The sequence below is a fragment of the Hyla sarda genome, chromosome 9 (genome assembly GCF_029499605.1).
Source record: "Hyla sarda isolate aHylSar1 chromosome 9, aHylSar1.hap1, whole genome shotgun sequence".
Classification (NCBI taxonomy): Eukaryota; Metazoa; Chordata; class Amphibia; order Anura; family Hylidae; genus Hyla; species Hyla sarda.
Window position 1 is genome coordinate 22529437 of NC_079197.1, and position 25374 is coordinate 22554810.

The following is a 25374-nucleotide window of genomic DNA, read 5'->3' on the forward strand; positions in this document are numbered from 1 at the left end:
TCTGGTGGAAAACTTTATTTTTAATTTTTTTAAATCAATTGGTGCTAGAAAATTAAACAGATTTGTAAATTACAGTGTGAATTCGGGTAGAATACAGACATGGCGCACATCTACAATCTTGTATAATGATCTGATTGCTTCTCAGCACAATATCAAAAACTAACAGGTGCTAGCATAAAATGGCGTAGCACTGGGCGGCGACCACCACCGCCGCGACACCAGTGCCCACGGGGGGGAACGACCCACTGGCAGAGCGACCCCAATGCCACTCAAACTAGTCTATGGGCCGCACCCACCCGAAGACACAGCGCCACGGCAGCAACGGACGCCGCCCCGCACCACACCAGTGTGAACAAGGCGTAACTGCTCACTTACACTTTTTTTTTTTTTTTTTTTTTTTTTTTTTGAACATGTGCTGCACTCTTCCCCACCCCCTCAGCCCAACCCTATATGGGTGGTAATTAGCCACACAAGGGCCATTTAATTCCTGGCAACCTCCCAGTCTGACTGGGAGAGCAAGGTAAGTGAGCCTTTACACCTTGTTCACACTGGTGTGGTGCGGGGCGGCGTCCGTTGCTGCCGTTGCACCGTGTCTGTGGGGGGGTGCGGCCCATAGACTGGTTTGAATGGCATTGGGGCCGCTCTGCCAGTGGGTCGCTCCCCCTACACCCCCCCCCCCCGTGGGCACTGGTGTCGCGGCGGTGGTGGTCGCCGCCCAGTGCTACGCCATTTTATGCTAGGGACGTTAGGGACCCACTCTGAATAGGTGGCCTTGACGTGGCGAGTGGGCTTGTACTTTTTGATCAAAAATGTATAATAACAACCTGTTAGTTTTTGATATTATGCTGAGAAGCAATTGGATCATTATACAAGATTGTAGATGTGCGCCATGTCTGTTTTCTACTTGAATTCAGATTTGTAAATTACTTCTATTAAAAAAAATCTTAATCCTTCCAGTACTTATTAGCTGCTGAATACTACAGAGGAAATTCTTTTCTTTTTGCAACACAGAGCTTACTGCTGACATCACGAGCACAGTGCTCTCTGCTGACATCTCTGTCCATTTTAGGAACTGTCCAGAGCAGCATATGTTTGCTATGGGGGATTTTCTCCTACTCTGGACAGTTCTTAAAATGGACAGAGATGTCAGCAGAGAGCACTGTGCTTGTGATGTCAGCAGAAAGCTCTGTGTTGCAAAAAGAAAATAATTTCCTCTGTAGTATTCAGCAGCTAATAAGTACTGGAAGGATTAAGATTTTTTTTTAATAGAAGTAATTTACAAATCTGTTTAAAAAAAATAAAAAATAAAAAAATTTCCACCGGTTGCCTATTGATGTTACAGATTTTGCTGCTAGAACTAGAGATGAGCGAACTTACAGTAAATTCGATTCGTCACAAACTTCTCCGCTCGGCAGTTAGTTCAGCTTTCAGGTGCTGAACAGCTATCGCTGTGTGCATGCCCCAATCAATGAGCCAGACCGCAGACTGGACCCCTAAAGTCAGAATTAGAAATGAGCGAACTTACAGTAAATACGATTCGTCACGAACTTCTCGGCTCGGCAGTTGATGCCTTATCCTGCATAAATTAGTTCAGCTTTCAGGTGCTCCGGTGGGCTGGAAAAGGTGGATACAGTCCTAGGAGACTCTTTCCTAGTAATGTATTCACCTTTTCCAGCCCACCGGAGCACCTGAAGGCTGAAGTAATTTACGCAGGAAAAGTCATCAACTGCCGAGTGGAGAAGTTTGTGACGAATCGAATTTACTGTAAGTTCGCTCATCTCTAGCGAGAACACCATGGATTCAAAATACATTGTTTTTCCTCACTTCATAACCCACACATTGCCGTACAGTCCTGCCGCAGTAGTTCCCCCCCCCCCCCCCCCCAAAAAAAAAAATCTTCATTACAGCCATCCTTTTTTAAAAAGTACATTAAAACAACGGAAACATTTTAAACATGTCTTTGTTTTCTAACTTGTCCAGAAGCAGACAACGCAAACTCGGTACAAAGCTGCAGTGAATCTCAGACCAAGAAACTGACAGGGATGGGGTGTGATGGCGGTAAGATCCATAACCTTCTGGCAGTCCAAGGGAACTGATGCCAGGACAGCCCATGGCGCACATGGAGAACATTTAAAACTGACGGACCAAAAAATAAAATAAAAATGGGAGTGAGAGAGAGGCCTTCAACTTGGTTTACAATGCCTGTCTTGCCAGCGGCCGCCCTCTGCATGTCAGGACCGGGGCTGACCAATGCTCTCCAATGCACGCTGTCCAGCGGTCCCTCTCCGAGATGGATTGATGGAAATTTAGCAAGAGCTAAGGTGTTTTTTTTTTTTTTAAATTCATGAGATGATCAAAGGAAATCCATTATTCTAACAAAAAAACAACAACAAACAACCCTTTTTATTGCATGAATATCCACCTTTTATTTATTTATATATATATTTTATAAAAAAAAAAAAAATTGAAACTAATAAGTATAGGGTGGAATATGCTGTAAATGACGGCAACATTTTTTTTATTTTTATTTTTGGGTGGGTGGGAGAATCACCGGCGAGTGAGACACTTAACCCTTTGTGCTTTAACAGACTAAGCTTGGTTGCCGATATAGTAATACCGCCCCCCCCCCCCCTTTCCTATGGGTTTCAGCTATGCTCCCCAAGGTGCCTATTGATGATTGACAGCTGGAGGGCTTAAAGCAATTCCTGTTGCACTTTTGAACAAGGTTTTCGATTCGAGGACTACAAATAACCATTTTAACACTAGTGATTTTTTATTTTTTATTTTTTATTGTTTGTGTAAAAATTGTGAACGCAAGTGGAAAGCGGGTGATGTCTTTTCCTGGTTTGTTACTTGTCTTACTTCACAGAGAAGAGGATTCTTGCAGTAACTGAGAGACTGTTTCGCTCTGTAGCCTCCCATGTGGTTCAATTGTTTAGTTTTTTTTTTAAATAGAACAGTGTTCCCAACCAGAGTGCCTCCAGCTGTTGCAAAACTACAACTCCCAGCATGCCTCGACAGCCTTCGGCTGTCGAGGCATGCTGGGAGTTGTAGTTTTGCAACAGCCGGAAGCTCCCTAGTTGGGAAACATTGTTTATACAATAAACTATGGTAAAATTAAACTCCACCCTTGAAACCACAGTCAGGGATTTGCCTCTTAAGCGATTTTCTGATGTATAGCTATTACAGATCCCAGAGTGCAATACGTTTCCGTTCAGAATCTGCGGGAACATTCAACAGGTTCAGTGTTTCTGCGGACGCCGGAATAAGGATTCCACCAGGTGCACAGTGCAGCAGAATCCCATTGAAATCAACAGGACACTGCTGCAGCGGAACAGATCTGCGGATTCCGCCTGGAAATTTCTGTCATGTGAACATATAGCCTTAAAGGGGTACTCCCGTGGAAAACTTTTTTTTAAATCAACTGGTGCCAGAAAGTCAAACAGATTTGTAAATCGCTTCCATTAAAAAAATCTTAATCCTTCCAGTTTTTTAGGGGCTGTATACTAAAGAGAAATCCAAAAAGGCAATGCATTTCCTCTGATGTCATGACCACAGTGCTCTCTGCTGACATCTGCTGTCCATTTTAGGAACTGTCCAGAGCAGCATATGTTTGCTATGTTTTTTTTTGTTTTTTTTTCCTGCTCTGGACAGTTCCTGAAATAAACAGCAGAGAGCACTATGGTCATGACATCAGAGGAAATGAGGGAATTTAGTATACAGCCCCTAAAAAGTACTGGAAGGGTAAAGATTTTTTAGTAGAAGTAATTTACAAATCTGTTTAACCTTCTGGCACGAATTGATTTAAAAAAAAAAAATCATTTCCACAGGAGTACCCCTTTAAAGGGTTATTCAATTGAAAAAAAGGTAAATTTCCAAAAACTTCACTTTAGTGAAACTGAGGACTGGTCTGGTACTGTTTTAAAAGAAATTAGCTCTTTTTATTTTACTTTTTTATTCCTGGATAACACAATGCTCCGCTGAAAACATTTTATCCCCTATCCACCTCCAGGCCGGCAGCGCTGGCGTCCGGAACATGTAACTAGTACGTAGCAGTCATGCCTCCTCCCATAGACATGAATGGAGGGGGCGTGGTGTGGTGTCACTAGGGGGGTGTGGCGATGATGTCACGTCTCTGTCTCAGTGGCAGCACCCGGCACAGAATGCCGGGGGCTGCAGAGAGATCCCCGGGATTCCTAGCGGCAGGACCCCTTCGATCATACATCTTATCCCGTATCCTTTGGATAGGGGATAAGATGTATAAAGCTGGAATACCCCTTTAAAGTCAATGGAAGTAATGTTAGTGCCTAAAACAACTCACTCTACTCTTTTCTGCTTCTCACCGCCTTGGGGCCCCCTATTCCAGTGTTGGGACACATATCTGTAAGAGATTTATAGTATGTCCTGTTGATATGCCATCAATGTCCCAGATGGAAACACCCCCTTAAACATCTCACTAGGCCCCCAATCATCTGCTTGATGCCTTTGTTGGGCTGGTGGACACATTCAATGTACCAGGTTTGGGAAGTTTAAAAATTTAAATAAATAAATCCTATCCTAAATAAATAATCCTTGTCTAAGCGGGTGCAGTAGCCAAAACGTAGCGCATACTCCAGCGGCGCGGCTGCTCCCATCAAGTGTCTGCATGGATGCTGGAGAAAGAGGAATTGCCATAACATTGTAGAGCCTCGGAGGAGTGGTTGTCCTGGATTACAAATACATGTCTGCTTTCATCCGGAGACAGCGCCACACATGTTCACAGGTTGTATGTGGTGTTGCAGGTCATCAACATTTACTTTTAAAGAGGGTACTCCGCTGCTCAGCGTTTGGAACAAAGTGTTCCGAACGCTGGCGCCGGGAGCTTGTGACGTCATAGCCCCATCCCCTCAATGCAAGTCTATGGGAGGGGGCGTGACAGCCGTCACGCCCCCTCCCATAGACTTGCATTGAGGGGGTGGGGCTATGACGTCACAAGCTCCCGGCGCCAGCGTTTGGAACACTTTGTTCCAAACACTGAGCAGCGGTGTACCCCTTTAAAAACTTTAGAAAAACTTTGAAAGGAAAGGTGATGTCTGATCGCAGGGGGTCCAACCGCTGGGACCTCCTGCGCTCTTCCTGCATGGTTCTTCGCCTCGCCTCGTGCACGGAGCGGGGACTGACATGCATCTCTATAGGAGAGCCGTAGATGCACAAGCTGTCAAGACCCCCCCCTAATCAGACACTTTAAAATCAGACATTTTCCTACATGGGATTAACCCTTTTGATGACGCTGAGCTGCAATACCATATGCAACAAATGGTCAGGTGTGGCGCTATTTTTATTGATCTATTTAATTAATTTATTTTTTTTAAAGCACCCGATCCAAATCAACCCTCTTTTGAGAATTATAAATATCAAAATGTAATATACTTACTGTTTTAAAGGAAGCCTATCAATATAAAAAAGAAGGCCACTCTACCAGAACAATTTCTAACGCAGGAGGCACTAAGCAGACTGCTATGTAGTCTCTTATTGATTAAAATCCTGAGTTTAGGGGTCCAGTGGGTGGTCCTAATCGGCTATTGCAGTGTGCATGCTGCTCCAATCACTGAGCAAGACCATCCCCTTGACTCCTAAATCCAGAATGATCAGGGATTTTAATCGATGAGATACAAGATGTCCTGAATCTGTTCCAACTTATCGATTGAAATTCCTGATCATTCTGAATTAAGGAGTCCAGTGGGTGGTCCTAATCAGTGAGTGACAGCTATTGCTGTGTGCACGCTCCAATCACTGAGCTGGGCCGCCTACTGGACTCCTAAACTTAGAATGAGCAGGGGTTTTAATCAATAAATTGGAAAAGTCTTGTAAATATTTTATGTTATTGATTAAAATCCCTAATCATTCTGACTAGAGATGAGCGAACTTACAGTAAATTCGATTCGTCACAAACTTCTCGGCTCGGCAGTTGATGTCTTATCCTGCATAAATTAGTTCAGCTTTCAGGTGCTCCGGTGGGCTGGAAAAGGTGAATACAGTCCTAGGAAAGAGTTTCCTAGGACTGTATCCACCTTTTCCAGCCCACGGGAGCACTGGAAAGCTGAACTAATTTATGCAGGATAAGGCATCAACTGCCGAGCCGAGAAGTTCGTGACGAATCGTATTTACTGTAAGTTTGCTCATCTCTAATTCTGACTTTAGGGGTCCAGTCTGCGGTCTGGCTCATTGAGTGGAGCATGCACACAGCGATAGCTGTCACTCACTGATTAGGACCACCCACTGGACTCCTAATCTCAGCGATTTCAATTATTAAAGGGGTACTCCGATGGAAAACTATTTTTTTTTTCTTAGATCAACTGGTGCCAGAAAGTTTTATACAGATTTGGAAATGAGTTCTATTTAAAAAAAAAAATCTTAATCCTTCCAGTACTTATCAGCTGCTGTATGCTCCACAGGAAGTTCTTTTTTTCTTTTTTGTCTGACCACTGTGCTCTCTGCTGACACCTCTGTCCATGTCAGGAACTGTCCAGAGCAGGAGGAGATTCACTATGGTAATTTGCTCCTACTGGGGGACAGAGGTGGCAGCAGAGAGCACTGTGGTCTGACTGGAAAGAACTACACAACTTCCTCTGGAGCATACAGCAGCTGATGAGTATTGAAAGGCCTAAAATGGATGTAATTTACAAATCTGTATAACTTTCTGGCACCAGTTGATTTTATAAACATCAGGAGGAGATAAGACATCAGGGAGGAAAGAAGGATCAGGCATCGGGTGAAATGCCTATTGGGCAACGTTGGTTGGATCCCATGTATTAGTTGTAAGGTGCCCATAGAAGTAATGATAAAAGGGGACTAGTAAACAGGGTTGGTGTTTTACAGATACAGCACCAGTCAAGCCCTATTCTAGTGTATCCCAACCAGGGTGCCTCCAGCTGTTGCTAAACTACAACAGCTGGAGGCACCCTGCAACAGCTGGAGGCACCCTGGTTGGGAAACTCTGGCCTATTCAAATGAACAGGGCCCTGCACTAGATGTAGCCCAAATTTAGCCTAAAAATAAAATAATTCTCCATTATCCCTACCAAAGGATGTGGCAGCAGATGGTTTTCATGTGAATCGTCGCAATGTGTTTTTAAGGGATAACGTGATGTCTTCAGAGCTCAGCATTACCCTGTGTATACATGTCAGGCACAGTACAAATAATCTGTCCAAGTGGAAAGGGCTTACGGCGGGCCGATTCAGAGCTCTGCCTCTTCTTTTTTTTTTTTTGTCTATAAATACATGTACAGGTGATAACAGGGAGGAGATCAGAAACTTTCTGCATTATATAAAGTCTGCATGGGAGGTTTTACCCCCACAACGTGCATATTTAGGGGCTAATTGGGTACAGAGGTTGTCCAGGATAAGAAAAGAGGTTTTGAAACAGCACCCCTCTTGGCTGTATCTGGTATTGCAACTCATTTTCTTTCAAAAGGACCTCTAGGGGTACTATTCTGTCCAATATGACATTGGATAGGGCAGTGCTTTCCAACCAGTGGGCCTCCAGCTGTTGCAAAACTACAACTGCCAGCATGCCGGACAGCTGCTGGCTGTCTGGGCATGCTGGGAGTTGCAGTTCTGCTACAGCTGGAGGCACACTGGTAGGGAAATATATGGTGTTTTTTTTTTTGGGCCCTATTAAAGGGGTACTCCGGTGGAATTTTTTTTTTCTTTAAATCAACTGGTGTCAAAGTTAAACAGATTTGAAATTACTGCTATTAAAAAAAAAATCTTTAATCTTTCCAGTACTTATTAGCTGCTGAATACTACAGAGGAAATTCTTTTCTTTTTGGAACACAGAGCTCTCTGCTGACATTATGAGCACAGTACTCTCTGCTGACATCTCTGTCCATTTTAGGAACTGTCCAGAGCAGCATATGTTTGCTATGAGGATTTTCTCCTACTCTGGACAGTTCCTAAAATGGACAGAGATGTCAGCAGAGAGCACTGTGTCCCAAAAAGAAAAGAATTTCTTCTGTAGTATTCAGCAGCTAATAAGTACTGGAAGGATTAAGATGTTTTAATTGAAGTCATTTACAAATCTGTTAAACTTTCTAGCACCAGTTAAAAAAAAAAAGAAAAGTTTTCCACCGGAGTACCCTTTTAAATAGATTAAAACCAGTGTATAATACCCCCTGCCACTGTACAACCCACAATATAGTTCAATAGGGATACTCTCCCATAAGATTTTACATTGGTCCACCTAAATTGGAGCCGCCCCCTACCAGATGGGTTTTGTGGTGCTGTTTCACAGAAGTAAAAATAAAATAATTCCTTATTCCTAATCTTTCCTTATCCTGGAAAATCTCTTGTCATCATGGTATAGGGGCATCTATTGTTTCAGCTGCATGGTACAGCCCTGGAGCACAGACTGTCATGGCGGTACAGTGCCCCCATGCCACGGTGACTGACCCCTGGTTCCTGGCATCAACTTGTCACTCGTTTTTGTTTTGTTTCATATGTGAGTCAAATGAATTGAAACATGACTTTTTTTTATTTTAAAATAAAAATTATGCAAAATTCTGTGCGTACTTTGGTTTTTTAAGAGCTCTGTTATTTCGGATGTCTGTCCTTCTTATGGTGGAAAGGAAAACTGTCAGCGTTCTCTCCCCGCAAATCAGAATGCGGTGATAATAATGGGGGACTTTAACTATCCTGATATAAATTGGGAGACTGAGTCCTGTGAATCTCATAAAGGAAACAGGTTTCTGACTATAACTAAAGACAATTATCTATCCCAAATAGTGCAGGGCCCAACCAGAGGGGGCGCCCTACTAGACTAAATATTAACCAACAGACCTGACAGAGTAATGTGCAGGTAGAAGGACACCTAGGAAATAGTGATCATAATATAATACATTACAACTTGTTCTTCAATAAGGGAATCTCTCGAGGGGCCACAAAAACAATGAACTTTAGGAAGGCCAAGTTCGATCAACACAGAGAAGCCCTTAACAATGTAAAATTGGGAGAATGTTCTGTAAAACAAGAATACTGAAAACAAAATATTCTAAATTCTCACTGTAAGAGGTATATATATATACCTTATGGGAATAAAATGGTAAGGAATAGAAGAAAACCAATTTAAATGAAAAAGCATTTAAACTACTAAAACAGGACAACAGTGAAGAAGCATTAAAGCTATAGAGAAAAGTGTTAAATATGTAAAAAACAGATAAAACAGATTAACCCTTTAACGACGCAGGACATATTTACATCCTGCGCCGGCTCCCGCGATATGAAGCGGGGTCGCGCTGCGACCCCGCATCACATCGCGTCGGTCCCGGCGCTCATCAACGGCCGAGACCCGCGGCTAATACCACACATCGCCGATCGCAGCGATGTGCGGTATTAACCCTTTAGAAGCGGCGGTCAAAGCTGACCGCCGCTGCGAAAGTGAATGTATCCCGGCTAGTCAGTGGGGCTGTTCGGGACCGCCGCGGTGAAATCGCGGCGTCCCGAACAGCTTGCAGGACACGGGGAGGGCCCTTACCTGCCTCCTCGGTGTCCGATCGATGAATGATTGCTCCGTGCCTGAGATCCAGGCAGGAGCAGTCAAACGCCGATAACACTGATCACAGGCGTGTTAATACACGCCTGTGATCAGGATGAGAGATCAGTGTGTGCAGTGTTATAGGTCCCTATGGGATAACAATGATCAGTATAAGAGATCAGTGTGTGCAGTGTTATAGGTCCCTATGGGACCTATAACACTGCAAAAAAAAAGTAAAAAAAAAAGTGTTAATAAAGGTCATTTAACCCCTTCCCTAATAAGTTTGAATCACCCCCCTTTTCCCATAAAAAAAGTGTAAATAAATAAAAATAAACATATGTGGTATCGCCGCGTGTGTAAGTGTCCGAACTATAAAAATATATAATTAATTAAACCGCACGGTCAATGGCGTACACGCAAAAAAATTCCAAAGTCCAAAAAAGCGTATTTTGGTCACTTTATACCATTAAAAAGTGACCAAAAAGTCCAATCAAAACAAAAATCATACCGATAAAAACTTCTGATCACGGCACAAAAAATGAGCCCTCATACCGCCCTGTACGTGGAAAAATAAAGTTATAGGGGTCAGAAGATGACATTTTTAAACGTATAAATTTTCCTGCATGTAGTTATGATTTTTTCCAGAAGTCCGACAAAATCAAACCTATATAAGTAGGGGATCATTTTAACCGTATGGACCTACGGAATAATAAGGTGTCATTTTTACCGAAATATGCACTGCGTAGAAACGGAAGCCCCCAAAAGTTACAAAATGGCGTTTTTTCTTTGATTTTGTCGCACAATGATTTTCTTTTCCGTTTCGTCGTGGGCTGGGAAGTGGCAAATGAGGTTCAACACTGATAAATGTAAGGTAATGCACATGGAGAGGAAAAATCTGGGCTGGGATTATGTATTAAATGGGAGAACACTGGGGTCGACTGACATGGAAAAGGACTTAGGAGTCTTAGTTAATAGTAAATTTAGCTGTAGAGACCAGTGTCAGGCAGCTGCTGCCAAGGCAAATAAAATCATGGGGGGCATCAATAGGGGCATAGATGCCCACGACAAGGAAATAATTCTACTGCTGTACAAATCACTAGTCAGACCACACATAGAATACTGTGTACAGTACTGGTCAGACCACACACACAGAATACTGTGTACAGTACTGGTCAGACCACACATAGAATACTGTGTACAGTACTGGTCAGACCACACACACAGAATACTGTGTACAGTACTGGTCAGACCACACATAGAATACTGTGTACAGTACTGGGCACCAGTGTACAAGAAAGATATAGTGGAGCTGGAGAGGGTTCAAAGACGGGGAATGGGAGGACTACAGTACCTAGAAAGATGATCAGAATTAGGGTTATTTAGTTTAGAAAAAAAGAAGGCTTAGGGGAGACCTAATAACTATATATAAATATATCAGGGGACAGTACAGAGATCTCTCCCATGATCTATTTATACCCAGGACTGTATCTATAACAAGGGGGCATCCTCTATGTTTAGAGGAAAAAAGGTTTCTACACCAGCACAGATGGGGGTTCTTTACTGTAAGAGCAGTGAGACTGTGGAATTCTCTCCCGGAGGATGTGGTCATGGTGAACTCTAAAATAATTTAAAAGGGGTCTGGATGCATTTTGAGAACAACAACATTACAGGTTATGGATTCTAGATTTATAGGGACAGAACGTTGATCCAGGGATTTATTCTGATGCCATATTTGGCGTCAGGAAGGAATTTTTACCTCTAGTATGAGTTGTTTTTTTTTTTTGCCCTCCTCTGGATCAACTCAGTAGGGACTCATTAAGGTTATAGGTTGAACTTGATGGACTCTGGTCTTTTTTCAACCTTATGAACTATGTTACTGTTATGAACTATGTAATGCTATAAAATACCAGGTAATATAAAACATTATATCCATTTTATTTATTATAAATCTATCAATTCCAACAATCACAGCGACCGACAAAAAAAACAAAACCATCTCAATGACCAATCTGATTGGCCAGGATTAGATTGCGAGACCAACACACTGATTGTGCAATCATAAAACCCCTCTCGGAGCACAGATCAGGTTTCTGACATTACATGGTGTAAGTCAGGCCACAGATTGTGGTTCAGTTTAGAACACTGTTTCCCAATCAATGTGCCTCCTGCTGTTGTAAGACTACAACTCCCAGCATGCTGGGAGTTGTTTTGCAACAGCTGGAGGCATACTGGTTTAGAATAAGGCAAAAAAAAAAATTGTGACAAACAGCCAAACCAAATAGAACGGTCACTGTGCCCTGCTTGTTACGCCTGCCATGTGACAATGTAAGCTGTGCTCTTATGTCTACTTTAGGGTAAACATTCTGCACATTTGCTTGACTCTGAGGCACTAGGACTACTCGGAAAGGTTTCTGCAGACACCGGAATCGGGATTCCCCCGCAGTAACGCCAAGCGGTGCACAGTATGTATATGTATTTTCTATTCCTGGATAGTCCATTTTAAGGGTACGTTCAGATGAGCGGATCCACAGCGTATTGACCGCTACATAGTGCCTTTAGATGTGCCTGTTCGGAGCGGCAATACGCCGCTACAAGCAGACACACTTATGTGCGAGTCGCCGCGTGCATGCGCAGTATACTCTCATTTCGTGGCTGCTCTTGGCCTAGCTTAGGGAGCAGGGGAGTGGCTGCGATGTGTGTGAGCAACTCCCACATCGCAGTAGTGTGTCTGCTCGTAGAGGCGTATTGCCTCTCCGAGCAGGCACATCTAAAAGGCACCCTGTAGGGGTCCTTCGGCGGCTGATCCGCAGCGTAAAATACATTGTGGATCCACTTGTCTGAATGTACACTAAGGGTACGTTCACGGGGGGATATTACCTGCGGATTTTCTGCTGTGGAAAATCTGCGGATTTTACTACCATTGACTTCAATGGGTCAGCAGAAAATCCGCAATAGAGACAGATTTGCAGATTTTCCTTTGAACCCATTAAAGTAAGCAGTAGCAAAATCCGCTGCAGTTCTTTTTAGGCCAACCCCTAAAAATTTACATTTTACTGTCATGAAATAGATAGGGGTACCCTGATCACACAAATTTTTACAGTTTGATACGCCCTTCTGTTCCTGAGATCTGAGGGTTTAAAGTTTAAATGGGCACTGTCAGATATAAAAACTTTTGATATGTTGTAAAGCAATTCAAAACCAATAGGTTTTTGAAATTGCTTTCATTAAAACATTTTCAGTATTTAAAAAAAAAACTGCTTCCTGGGATACATACCAGCCTGGCTGTGTCCACTCGTCATCACCTACGTCATGGACCCACTTCATGATTGACAGGTCTGCAGATCTAAAGCTGCTGTGATTGGCTCCCTCACTCTCTGTGTTTACTTCAGTCTCCTGTGTGAGAAGGGGGGAGGGGCGGGAGTACACTGCTGCCTGTGAGGGGAAGGGGAGGGAGTGCACTGCTGCCTGTGAGGAGAAGGGGGAAGGGTCGGGAGTACACTGCTGCCTGTGAGGAGAAGGGTCGGGATTACACTGCTGCCTGTGAGAAGGGGCGGGAGTACACTGCTGCCTGTGAGAAGGGGCGGGAGTACACTGCTGCCTGTGAGAAGGGGCGGGAGTACACTGCTGCCTGTGAGCAGATGATGAAAGATGCTGGTGACTAAAGATGGGGACAGAATGGAGGATTTTTTTGTTTAAAGTGTCCCTGCATGTTTATATGTGTTTGTGGATATATATATATGTGTGTAAATCTGTGTTGTCTAGGTAATGTGCATGTGTATGAATAAATGAAGTCAATGTGTGTGTATCTAATACTGGCGGACTACAATCATATGCCTCCAGCTGTTGCAAAACTACAACTCCCAGCATGCCTGCACAGCCGAATGATGTGTGGGCAAGCTGGGAGTTGTAGTTTTGCAACAGTAGGAGGAACACAGCCTGCAGCAACACTGCTGTAAATTTTTCATTTTTACCAATCATATGCCTCCAGCTGTTGCAAAACTACAACTCAAAGGATGTGTGGGCATGCCGGGAGCTGTAGTTCTGCAAAAGCAGTAAGAACACAGTGTGTGTGTATAGCATAAAACCAGAAAGGAAAGGGTTACAGATATTCACTCCTAAGACCAGTGACTGAGGAGAGTGAGATAGGGGGAGTGGTTATCACCTGAGGAGAATAAAGGGACCCGCCTCCCTGCTTCTAGTAGACAACATTAACGTAAATCAGAAATAAAGCTAATTCTGAGAGAAATATAGGTCATAGACACATAAAAATGATATGTGCATGATCAGGATAAGATGCTGAGCAATATATATATATTTTTTTTTGGGGGGGGGGCTGACAGGTACACTAACAATTCAGGGAGTCAGATGGGCGGGACTTACCGTTAAAAAATAGGAGTGACTAGCAGTTTATGGGCGGGATTATACAGTCTGGTGGTGTGAATGTTGTACATTGAGGAGCGTGTATCCTTAATACACACCCCCTGACTGTATAATCCCGACCATCACCTGATAGTCACTCCCATTATTAAAAATTAAGCCCCACCCATTTGACTGATTCCCTAAACTTTCAACTATAAACCCTCTCAGGAACGGAAGGGCGTATCAAGAAACTGTACAAATGGTGTGTGACCGAGCATCCTAAGCTACGGTATTTAATGATAATTCATTCTTATTTTTGGGGCTCTATAAGAACTTAGTTGGGGCAGAGCTGCAATACCGGACACAGCCCACAGAAAAGAGGGGCTCTACCAGAAAGCAGCCATTTTCACAAATTTAGGGCAACCGCTAATACTTCCATAAAGTGCACATCAAGAACACATATTGGGGGGATCCGTGTCGCAAGCTACAATCTTTAGAAACCTTTATCCTATTATGTGCAAAACTTCCAAACCCCCTGTATTGAACCACATATGGACCTTAAAAAGGTGTAATCCATAGATAACTTACCACCTATACACAAGGTAGGTGATAAGTATCTGATGTCAGGGGGTCCAACCACTGATCACAAGAATGCCGGTCCCGAGTGCTGCTGAGTGAATGAAGCAGTAATTCACATGGTTGACCACTGCTTCATTTACTCGCTATGGGACTGAAGATGTGCTGTACTCTTATAGAATGATGTTTCCCAACCAGGGTGCCTCCAGCTGTTGCAAAACGACAACTCCCAGCACGCCCGGACAGCCTTCGGCTGTCCGGGCATGCTGGGAGTTGTTGTTTTGCAACAGCTGGAGGCAAACTGGTTGGGAATACAGCCATAGAGAGTGGATAGAGCCTCAAAGGGCCTCAATTCTAGTGATCAGTGGGGGTCCCAGGGTCAGACCACCTATCCCATGGATGAGCGATACATTTACCATATCGGAATCTTTAAGGTCACCCATTTAGAGGGGACACCTAGGTTAGTGTGCACCTTTACCAGTCTATACATGTAGATCTCGCACAAGCACCAGAAAAACAAACTTCCTAGCCAGTAAACAAACGTTGCACGTGATAGTCATTGCCCCAGAACCCCCCCCAAAAAATGAGTTTCTCGTAAGTAATAAAATCACCACTCAAATTTCTATAAAATCAGAGTAATTTTTGTGTGGGAGATTTATCACAACCAGTCAGACTATGAGCACCGCCTCTATCTTTTGTGATAAATCTCCTTTCTTTGAGGAGTTCCTTGGAGTTAGTGAACTTTGACTATTACGATTAGTACCCGTATGCTAGTCCCAGAAGCAATGGGCATCGTATATGGCTGCTGTAGTCTCTCAGTGCTTGCTGACTGGTGGCCTGGTTAACGCACCGTAGATTACGGTTACAATTTTCAGCTCGGTATGGCGGTTAGAGCTTGGACTTGGGGGTACTCTGGATCAGCTTCTGCATATCACAAAGAGCCTGCTCCAAGTAATGCGCCATCCTTGCTGCGTTGGTTTCGGCACAACTGTTGAATGCGGACACGGAGAAGTTGATGTGCTCTTCCATGGGGTTGTAACAAACGCCATACCCGTCGGGCACCACCGGGCCGAAGCACATGACACAATCTGTTTTGGCAGGCACCTGCAAAACAATAAAACGTGTCAGTCAGATGAGGCAAATGAGGTATGAAGATGGGGTATGAAGAGAAGAGTGAAGTGGGGTACCTGGCTGGTGGAGAGGTTGAAATGCATCGCCACAGCATAGGACGTATCCATGAAGAGCTCCGGTATGCTGACCAAGTCCTCAATGGCTTGAATCTTTAGCCCCAGAAGATGTCGGTCTATGGCTTTTCCATTAATTGCCTGTGGAATCGAAGGGAATTATAACTTCATAAATGAGGCAATATCACAGATGTAACTTTAAAAAAAAATTGACATGTCCTAGAGATTGGTCAGGGTCTGAGTGTTCAGACCCTGACCAACTATTTGAACAACAATCTCATAGACTTACATTATAAATTTGTCTTGCTTAGCATGCTATTCTCCCAGCTAGTTCTAGCTATGGGTCGCAGTCTAAACACTAGGACCACGACCAACCGAAACATGTCAAAAGTTATTTATTTATTTTTTTTTAAGTGACAGTGAACGTTTTATATGTTGTACATTTTGGCAAAACATTTACCTTTCTAATATACTTCATAAAAAAAAAAATGTTGTCCTTTTTATTGAAATCATGGCTTTTAAAATAGATAACTAGAGGTCCCAATATTATCCAGAACATAATCCTGTCCGGCTGCAGCTGAAGTACAGGCTGGCACAAAGTCCAGGAAGTGAGGACGGGGCTAGCACTCCTCTGTGCTCACTCCTGTCCTATTAGACTGCAGCATGAAAACAGAGGAGGAGGGGTTTACAGAGCAGCCTGTAGTTATTGGATGAAGAGACCCAGCACAGCAAACTCGAGGAAGTGAATGCATGGTGAGTTGGGGCGGGCTCAGTGCTTGCGTTGGACACACCTCTTCCTGAGCTGTGGATGTCAGAATGAGTGAGCAGTGGGGAAGTTCATTCCTTCCCCTCCTTTTCTGATATGCAGGATCATTTTAAATGTTCCCTGTAGTGCCTTCTTTAGGTATCTGCAGTGGAGACATGCAGTACAGGCACAATTTGGCTCCTTGGAGGTAACCCCGCTCTTCTCTGATGTGGAGTTGCTTCTGGGCACCACTGATCTCGCTAAACCACTAACACAGACATATGCTCTCCTTAAATCGGTGGGTCCTAGCACTTGACCTTGCATATGAGAAGTGTGTGGTTGATATCACTATGGTGTCTGAGGATCATTGGATGAGGTGGTTGGGACTTACTATTCTACGGTTGTTAGTTAGTGTGAGAGACTTGCTGATCCAATTTCGTTTCATTCTTTGTTTGTATAATACTCCGGTTAGGCTGAAGCAGATTGGAGTTTCTCCTTCCGGTGTGTTTTCGGTGTCAAACGCAAGAACGGCAATCCAGCGTGGGTAAGTAGAAAATCCAGATTTTATTAACTCACGTTAAAAACGGTACAAACAACCAGCAGATCAGACACGTTTCAGGCGCAAGCGCCCTTCGTCAGTGACGAAGGGCGCATGCGCCTGAAACGCGTCTGATCTGCTGGTTGTTTGTACCGTTTTTACCGTGAGTTAATAAAATCTGGATTTTCTACTTACCCACGCTGGATTGCCGTTCTTGCGTTTGGATTTGTGTGCACCAGGCTGGGTGCGAATCCGTGTCGAGGGTGTACGGGTGGAGCAAGCTGGATTACATTGCCTAAATACTTGTCAAGTTTTTGGTGTCAGTCTGAGGTGGGCACTCTTGTGCACGCAATGTGTGTGTGTGTGTGTGTGTGTGTGTGTGTGTGTGTGTGTGTGTGTGTGTGTGGGGCACAGTTTTGGAGACAGGTGGTGTTTTTTTTGGCAGATCACCTAGAATTCCCTTTGTCTTGTCCCCTGAGGTCCGTCTCTTGGGTCTCATCAATGGGCTGGAATCAGGTTCCCATAGGCGCCTGCTGATTTGGTTTCTGTTGTTCTGTGCACATAAAGTACTTATGTCCTGGAAGGATACTGTGACCCCTCCTCTGTCTCGCTGGAAAGCATTGGTGAATACATATCCTAATCCCTGGGATAGCACTGTGAATGTATTGTGTATTGCCACACTGTACTGCTATGGTCACCTGATGCTTGGTTTTGTTTCTTTTTTTTGTCTTTTGTTTACTCAATTGATAAAAAAAAAAAAAAAAAAAAAGGGAGTGAGCAGAAATACAGAGGGAATTGTGGGGCCAATACAGACGCTAGACCCATAAAGACATATGTAAAGCATCTATTTGACCTGCATTACATATACTACACCAAAATTATAAAAATTGTGAAACAAATTGCTTCTTTCACGCCCCCCGAGGAAGAAATTTGTTAGCGAAACGGTTGTTGGGGCTTGACAGGTATGGTCTGGCACCCTATATGATTTATCATACTATTCATGTCCAGATTTTTCTATATTGCCTTATCTCCGGTGTTATATGTATGTATATTATGCATTGTTACTTGGCATGTTCCATTGTAGCGTTTTATGCCTATTACATATGGGTATAGCCTATCTACTCTAAATGCTCTGTTGCTTTTGTATCTTTATATGTTTTTTTAACCTATTGAGTTTAAGAAATGTAATAGGTGCGGGTATCAGGCAGAAGTCGTGTTGTGTATTTCAACTAGAGATGAGCGAACTTACAGTAAATTCGATTCGTCACAAACTTCTCGGATCGGCAGTTGATGACTTATCCTGCGTAAATTAGTTCAGCTTTCAGGTGCTCCGGTGGGCTGGAAAAGGTGGATACATTACTAGGAAAGAGTCTCCTAGGACTGTATCCACCTTTTCCAGCCCAACGGAGCACCGGAAAGCTGAACTAATTTACGCAGGAAAAGTCATCAACTGCCGAGCCGAGAAGTTAGTAACGAATCAAATTTACTGTAAGTTCGCTCATCTCTAATTTCAACCTTTATAGAGCTCAGAGGCAAGAAGAGGCTAACATGCAAAATGTACAAGTGTAGTCCTTATAATGGACCACAACGTCCTATATGTGAAATGTTCAGCCATGGTCAGCATGTGACACTTACCATGTCTGTGTAGGCACGATGGGCTTGAACCGCTTTTCTGAGTAGATCCACCTTCTCTAGGTTCTAAAAAAATAAAAAAAAGTGGTAACCATAGCCGCTTCTCACACAAGCAAATGCAGTGGTCCCCTAAGTTACAATATGAATCGGTTCCAGGATGACCATTGTATGTTGAAACCATTGTATGTTGAGACCATAACTCTATGGAAACCTGGTAATTGGTTCTGAAGCCACCAAAATGTCATCCAAAAATAGGAAAAAGTGAGGATTAAACAAAAATAAGTAGATAACTAATATAGATAAAGCAAATCCTTACATATAAAAGTAAGAAAGATCTGCTGGGAGCTGTAATCACTGTCTATGTAGAGGACGGGAGCTTCTTCAGGGTCCTGTACAGTACACAGTGTCCTAAAAAAGTAACATGGAATCGCACCCACCTGGTGTCCAAAGGAGCAGGTAACCCTGGTACAGGTAAAGAGTACAGAACATGTAATACCTCGCTGTACTGTAGGGGGCGCTACCAGACATAAGTCAGTGCATACACTTCAGCAATACAGGTAAAGAGTACAGAACATGTAATACCTCCCTGTACTGTAGGGGGCGCTACCAGACACCAGTCAGTGCATAAACTTCAGCAATACAGGTAAAGAGTACAGAACATGTAATACCTCCCTGTACTGTAGGGGGCGCTACCAGACACCAGTCAGTGCATCTTCAGTAATTCAGGGGTTTTACCAGTGATTGCCCATTCTGATTGGTCGATTTTTCCGGCCATTGACAGGTATCACAGATCTGGACTGTCTGTAGCATTGTATGGTGAGTCTGGTTTTAGGTTATAATGGTCCAGAAAAGACCGAAAATATTGTAACCTGAGGGACCATTGTACTAGTGTCACAGTAATCACTCACCTGTTTCGCAGAATCCTCCATTCCTTGAACAAACTCCAGGGACGCCACAGAGGCAGAGCGAATAGTGTCGGTCCTTCCTAGGCGGAACATTCGTAATGATGCGCTCTCATAGGTAGCGCAGGCCCTTCCATACATCCTTCAGTCAATGCAAATAATAGGTTACTGGTGACATTTGGATACTTCATATCTTACATCTTCCAGGCCATTCTCATCCACATTTGCATTCATTACTATGTAAGCCTGCTTCCCCTAGAATCTCTTACTGTATCAATGTTTTCCTATCTATTGCTTTGGTCCATTGCTGTGTGGGAAGTATACATTTTTTTACACTATAGAGCAGTGTTTCTCCAACCAGTGTGGCTCCAGCTGTTGCAAAACTACAATTATGCCTGGACATATATGACATCAAGTCACACTCTCTGAGTGCTCCCGTTCCTGCTCCCCTCCACCCGCCTATCTGCTCAGGACAAGACATTGACATAAAGAGAGGGGAGTTCAAATTACTACTCATTAGATTTTAATGGGGTACTTCACCCCATAGACATCTTATCCCCTATTCAAAGGGTAGGGGATAAGATGTCCCCTCAATCTCCCTGCTGCACCTGGCGTTCGCTTAGAGCATCCGTGCCATATGACTGGTGATGCGGGGCGGAGGCTCGTGACATCACGTCCACACCCCGCTTGTGAAGTCACGGCCACGCACCCTCAATGCAAGTCTATGGGAGGGGGCGTGACTGAGTCACGCCCCCTCCCATAGACTTGCATTGAGGGTGCGTGGCTGTGACATCATGAGCAGGGCGTGGCATCACGAGCCTCCGCCCCGCATCTCCAGTCATCCATCAAGGAGCGAAGTTCGCTCTGTGCACCGGATGTTTGGGTTGCCGCAGCCGAGATCACTGGGTCCCCAGCGGCGAGACCCCTGCTATCAGACATTTTATCCTCTATCTTTTGTATAGATGTCTATGGGGTGGAGTACCCCTTTAAGGCAGACGGAAGCCTCTATAAGACAGCAGTGAGCCTGTACTAGAACTATTGTGACTAAGAAAGCGCTGTCAAATATCAAAATAAATGTCCCAGAAATCCCTTTTAATCAATAATACCCAAAACGTCACCCTTCTTACCGGTAATAGGCCAGCTGGAGCGCTATTTGGATAAAGGCATCCGGGCTCAACTTTTCTGACTTTGGGAAATTTTTCCCAAACCCCTCAAAAACGATCACTTTAACATCCAGGTCGTGAACCATTCTAAAAAAAAAAAAAAAGGGAAGCACAAGAAATGAGCGGAAAAGCAGCTGCACAAAATGTGACATTATATAGTGAACTTTACCACTACTGGGATCATCCCGTTAAATCAGTGTCTCCAAACCTGGGTGCCTCCAGCTGTTGCAAAACTAAAACTCCCAGCTAGATGTTACATTGAATGCTAATTTTTTTACTAATACCGTCAACTAATGTACCGCCAACCCCAAGGTGGTATTTATATGTTGGCTCACATGTTCAGGTTCTGCTTGGCTTTGTCAATGTCGTTCTTGATTTCTGGAGTGATGTTGAAGCGAAGTTTCTTAGGCATTGGTAGTGGAATCATCGGTGACCTCACCAGATCCGGCTTCTTCCTGCATTAAAAAAAGAAGCAGTTGCCAAACGGCATTGTCATACAGGTACTAAGATGTTTTATAGAAGTGGCGTTCCTTTATTTTGACTCAATTCGACTCTCCGGGGATTGCTGCTTTAATCCGTCGTTTTAGATGCACAATGTGGTATAATCTCGAATCCCTGAAGGGCACCCTGGGAGCCCTGCAATTGTCCGATGGCTAACTGTTTCGATTTTCACACAACTGTGCTTTTTTTATCTGATCCCCGGGGAGTCGAGGTGGGGCTATTCTTCCTCTTTCCCCAGCCTTACCCTTGTAGAGTTTACTCTGGGGAAGGTATGGTCTGATTCCGGAGGTAGCCTCTCTCGGGACTATTGTCTCATTACATGGGTGCCTAATGTTTTTGCTTCGGTCTTTTATTTTTATGTACTTTTCAGTTGTACAGTATCCGATTGCTATTGCTTTTGTATTACAAAATTGTTTAATAAAAAAAATATTTAAAAAAATAAAATCTATATATATCTATCTATCTATATATCTATATATATATATATATATATATATATATATATCTATCTATATATATATCTTCTCTCTATCTATCTATATATATATCTTCTCTCTATCTATCTATCTATATATATATATATCTATCTATATCTCTAAAAAAATAATAATATTATTATATATATATATATATATATATATATATATATATATATATATATATATATATATATATATATATATATATATATATATATATAATATATAATTTTGGCTCAGTTAATTTTCCCCTATACATGTTAAACGTGTTGACAAATGTATTTTTTGGATAGATCTGACATTTATTTACGGTAGTTTGTGCTGTGTTTTTAAAGGGGTACGCCACCCCTAAAAATCTTATCCCCTATCCAAAGGATAGGGGACAAGATGTCTGATCGCAGGGGTCACGCTGCTGGGGACCCCCGTGATCTCGGCTGCGGCACCCCAGACATCCGGTGCACAGAGCGAACTTCGCTCCATATAACTGGCGATGCAGAGGCTTGTGACGTCACGGTCACACCCCGCTCGTGATGTCATGGCCACACACCCTCAATACAGGCCATCACGCCCCCTCCCATAGACTTGCATTGAGGGGGCGTGGCTGTGACGTCACGAGCCTCCGGTGCTGCACCCGACACTCTAAACGAACGCCGGGTGCAGGAGAGAGATTGCGGGGGTCCCCATTGGCGGGACTCCCGCGATCAGACATCTTATCCCCTATCCTTTAGATAGGGGATAAGTTGTCTAGGGGCAGAGTACCCCTTTAAATTTTGCTGGAATATGTATTTGGCACTAGAGCAGAACAAAGTCTTGTACAAAGTTGCTCTGCTTTCCAAAGGTTCCGATCCCCCAAATAATTCACAAATTACACAGTCCAGAATCTAATTCAAGACTTCTCCGGGGTAATCGCAATAGTTGGAAAGCAACGACTTTTACGTGTCCAAATGAAATAACAGATTCAGATTCGGTGAATCTTACTGTACAGTTCACTTGACTCTAGCGTTGGACACATATTTGGGCATAAAGATTTAGACCGGGTTCACACAAAGGAATTTCTTCTGCTCGGAAATTACGGTGCAGCAGCCTCCAATTGTTTTCAATGGGAATCTGCTGCAGGGTGCACACTGCTGAACTTCTCTGCTGCAGAAATTCTAATTCCAGGCTCTGATGAAAGAATGATCATGTTCATTCTTCTGGCTGATCCGCTCAGAAATGCACTGCTGTCTAGGGCAACAGAAAAGTAGTCCGCAGGGGCCTAGCGCCACCTACTGTCGGCACTGGCCGCCCTTGGAATTTGTCCGGAGATTCAGTCATGTGAACCTGACCTTAGAGTAATCATTGGCAAATTTTGCATTAATATATTTACATAAATAAATAAATTCTAAATAGATTTAAAAGAAAATGTGAAAATGACATTAAATGTAGTTATTGCAAATGATAAGCACAATGGGGGACATTTACAGAGAGTGGTGCCAATTCTTAACTATTTTAGAGCACAAAAGTTGCTGTAATCGTTGCAGACGTGTGCCAAATTTATCAAACTGGGCACGGACTTTGATACATTTTGCTAATGCACCTTCTAAATAAAGTCGCAGATTTTGTGCGGACATGCAACTTGTGTGTGAAAAGTCGCATATACCGGACTCAAAATTCACACAGAAAATGTAGGACAGGGCTGAATTGACCTAAGAAACCGTCTATTTCTGGTAACGTGCGACAATTTAGCAACATTCGCACTTAGTAAATCAATGACCACTACACAAAGTGCTCTAAATGGGTAAAAATCATGGTAACAATTCTAAAGCAATTGTGGCACAAAAAGTCGCACGGACCCAACGTGCGACAAACAGAGAAGAAAGCAGTTTAAAATGCTTTCTAAATGTCTTGATAAATCCTGCCCAATAACCTTACGTGTATTCAACGACGTGGTCGAGCAAGGCCACGATAGGCGGTCCTTCTGCAGGAGCGTGTTCATATATCAGCCCACAAGACCCGTCCTCTGCCACTATGAACTGAGAACACACAGGATATGAAATACCCCAATAAGATACAAATTCTGCCCACAAAACCTCCCCAGACAATGGTCTCTCCTACCTGAAGGGTCTTGTCAAACCACCTGTTGCCACTGTTCAGGCGGCTGCCTCCGCCATGCAGCATCTGAGCAGCCACGCGGCTCTTGTAGAGTTCATCAGAGACCTTGGGCATCGGGCCGTCCAGGCAAACAGTGAAGATGCTCTTCTCGATCGAGCGCACCGACTCCTTGTTGATTTTATCTAGTTATAGAAGAGAAGGCATCAGAGGACTAATTTAAAGGGGTACTCCCGTGGAAAACATTTTTTTTTTTTTTTTTTTAAATCAACTGGTGCCAGAAAGTTAAACAGATTTGTAAATCACTTCTATTGAAAAATCTTAATCCTTCCAGTACTTTTTAGGGGCTGTATACTAAAGAGAAATCCTCTGATGTCATGACCACAGTGCTCTCTGCTGACCTCTGCTGTCCGTTTTAGGAACTGTCCAGAGCAGTATATGTTTGCTATGGGGATATTCTCCTGCGCTGGACAGTTCCTAAAATGGACAGCAGAGGTCAGCAGAGAGCACTGTGGTCATGACATCAGAGGAAATGCATTTCTTTTTTGGATTTCCATTAGTATACAGCCCCTAAAAAGTACTGGAAGGATTAAGATTTTTTTAATAGAAGCGATTTACAAATCTGTAATTTTCTAGCATCAGTTGATTTTAAAAAAAAAAAAAAGTTTTCCACGGGAGTACCCCTTTAAAGGGGTACTCCGTTGAAAAACAATATTTTTCATATTAACTGGCTTCAGAAAGTTAAACAGATTTGTAAATTACTGCTATTAAAAAATCTTAATCTTTCCAGCTGCTGAAGTTGAGTTGTTCTTTTCTGTCTGACACCTCTGTCTGTCTCAGGAACTGTCCAGAGCAGGAGAGGTTTGCTATGGGGGTTTGCTCCTACTCTGGACAGTTCCCGAGACAGACAGAGGTGTCAGCAGAGAGCACTGTTGTCAGACAGAAAATAACAACTCAACTTCAACAGATAATAAGTACTGGAAGGATTAAGTTTTTTTTAATAGAAGTAATTTACAAATCTTATATTGATGCGGAGTAGATGCATTTACGTCCTGAGTCATTAAGAGAGAGGTTAAGGTTCCTGGACTCCAACATAAAACCTGCAATTGGTCCCCCCACTCACCATGTGTCATTTATAATACAGGAGGGGCTCTTTTGAAATAATTGTTTACCAGGGAGATGAAGGCCTTGGGAAAGGCCAACAATATGAGATTGAATATGGGGCTGTGTCAGCATGGCTTTATTTTGCCAGACACAGCGCCGTACATTTTATAGAGGCTGTTCTTGGTACTGCATACGAAGATCCAGAAAAATGTACTGGTAAAAGGTAAAGGTATAGTTTAGAAGGCGGTAAATGCTCCTATGCCTTCTAATGTGTAGACAGTTCTCTATGTCCAATGTAAGATCTTTATCACTGTACACCGACAATGCTGGGCAACACAGAACAATTTGTCACTTATAGCATTGATTTACAGTATAGTCACAGGCAACGTATGGCATATGTTTTAGTCAAATTTAGTACAGTGCCGTTTCAGTTCAAAGTAGAGTATCCCTTTAAAGGGGTACTCCGGCGTTTAGACATCTTATCTCCTATCCAAAGGATAGGGGATAGGATGCCTGATCACGGGGGTCCTGCCGCTGGGGACCCCCCGTGATCTTGCACGCTGCACCCTGTTAGAATCAGTCCCCGGAGCGTG

The 25374-nt window shown here is 43.3% G+C and overlaps 2 protein-coding genes across 4 annotated transcripts in view; one reads left to right on the plus strand and one right to left on the minus strand.

Moving 5' to 3' along the window:
- The window catches only part of DOLPP1 (dolichyldiphosphatase 1), a 65438-nt gene that overhangs the window by 26643 nt on the left and 13421 nt on the right, over positions 1-25374 (plus strand). The window contains exon 8 of one of the 3 annotated variants that reach the window (XM_056538781.1): positions 1981-2979. The exons of the other annotated variants lie outside the window; for them this stretch is intronic. Coding sequence (XP_056394756.1) covers positions 1981-2017 — 37 coding nt within the window. The 3' untranslated portion in view covers positions 2018-2979. Of the gene's footprint in view, positions 1-1980; positions 2980-25374 lie in introns of those variants that run through there. 3 annotated transcript variants of the gene reach the window in all.
- CRAT (carnitine O-acetyltransferase) overlaps positions 10624-25374 on the minus strand; it is a 39855-nt gene continuing 25104 nt past the window's right edge. The window contains 9 exon segments of the mRNA XM_056538769.1: positions 10624-15375; positions 15378-15549; positions 15633-15770; positions 18548-18610; positions 19453-19588; positions 20574-20696; positions 20945-21064; positions 23501-23601; positions 23684-23862. Of these exon segments, the coding sequence (XP_056394744.1) occupies positions 15317-15375; positions 15378-15549; positions 15633-15770; positions 18548-18610; positions 19453-19588; positions 20574-20696; positions 20945-21064; positions 23501-23601; positions 23684-23862 (1091 nt within the window). The 3' untranslated portion in view covers positions 10624-15316.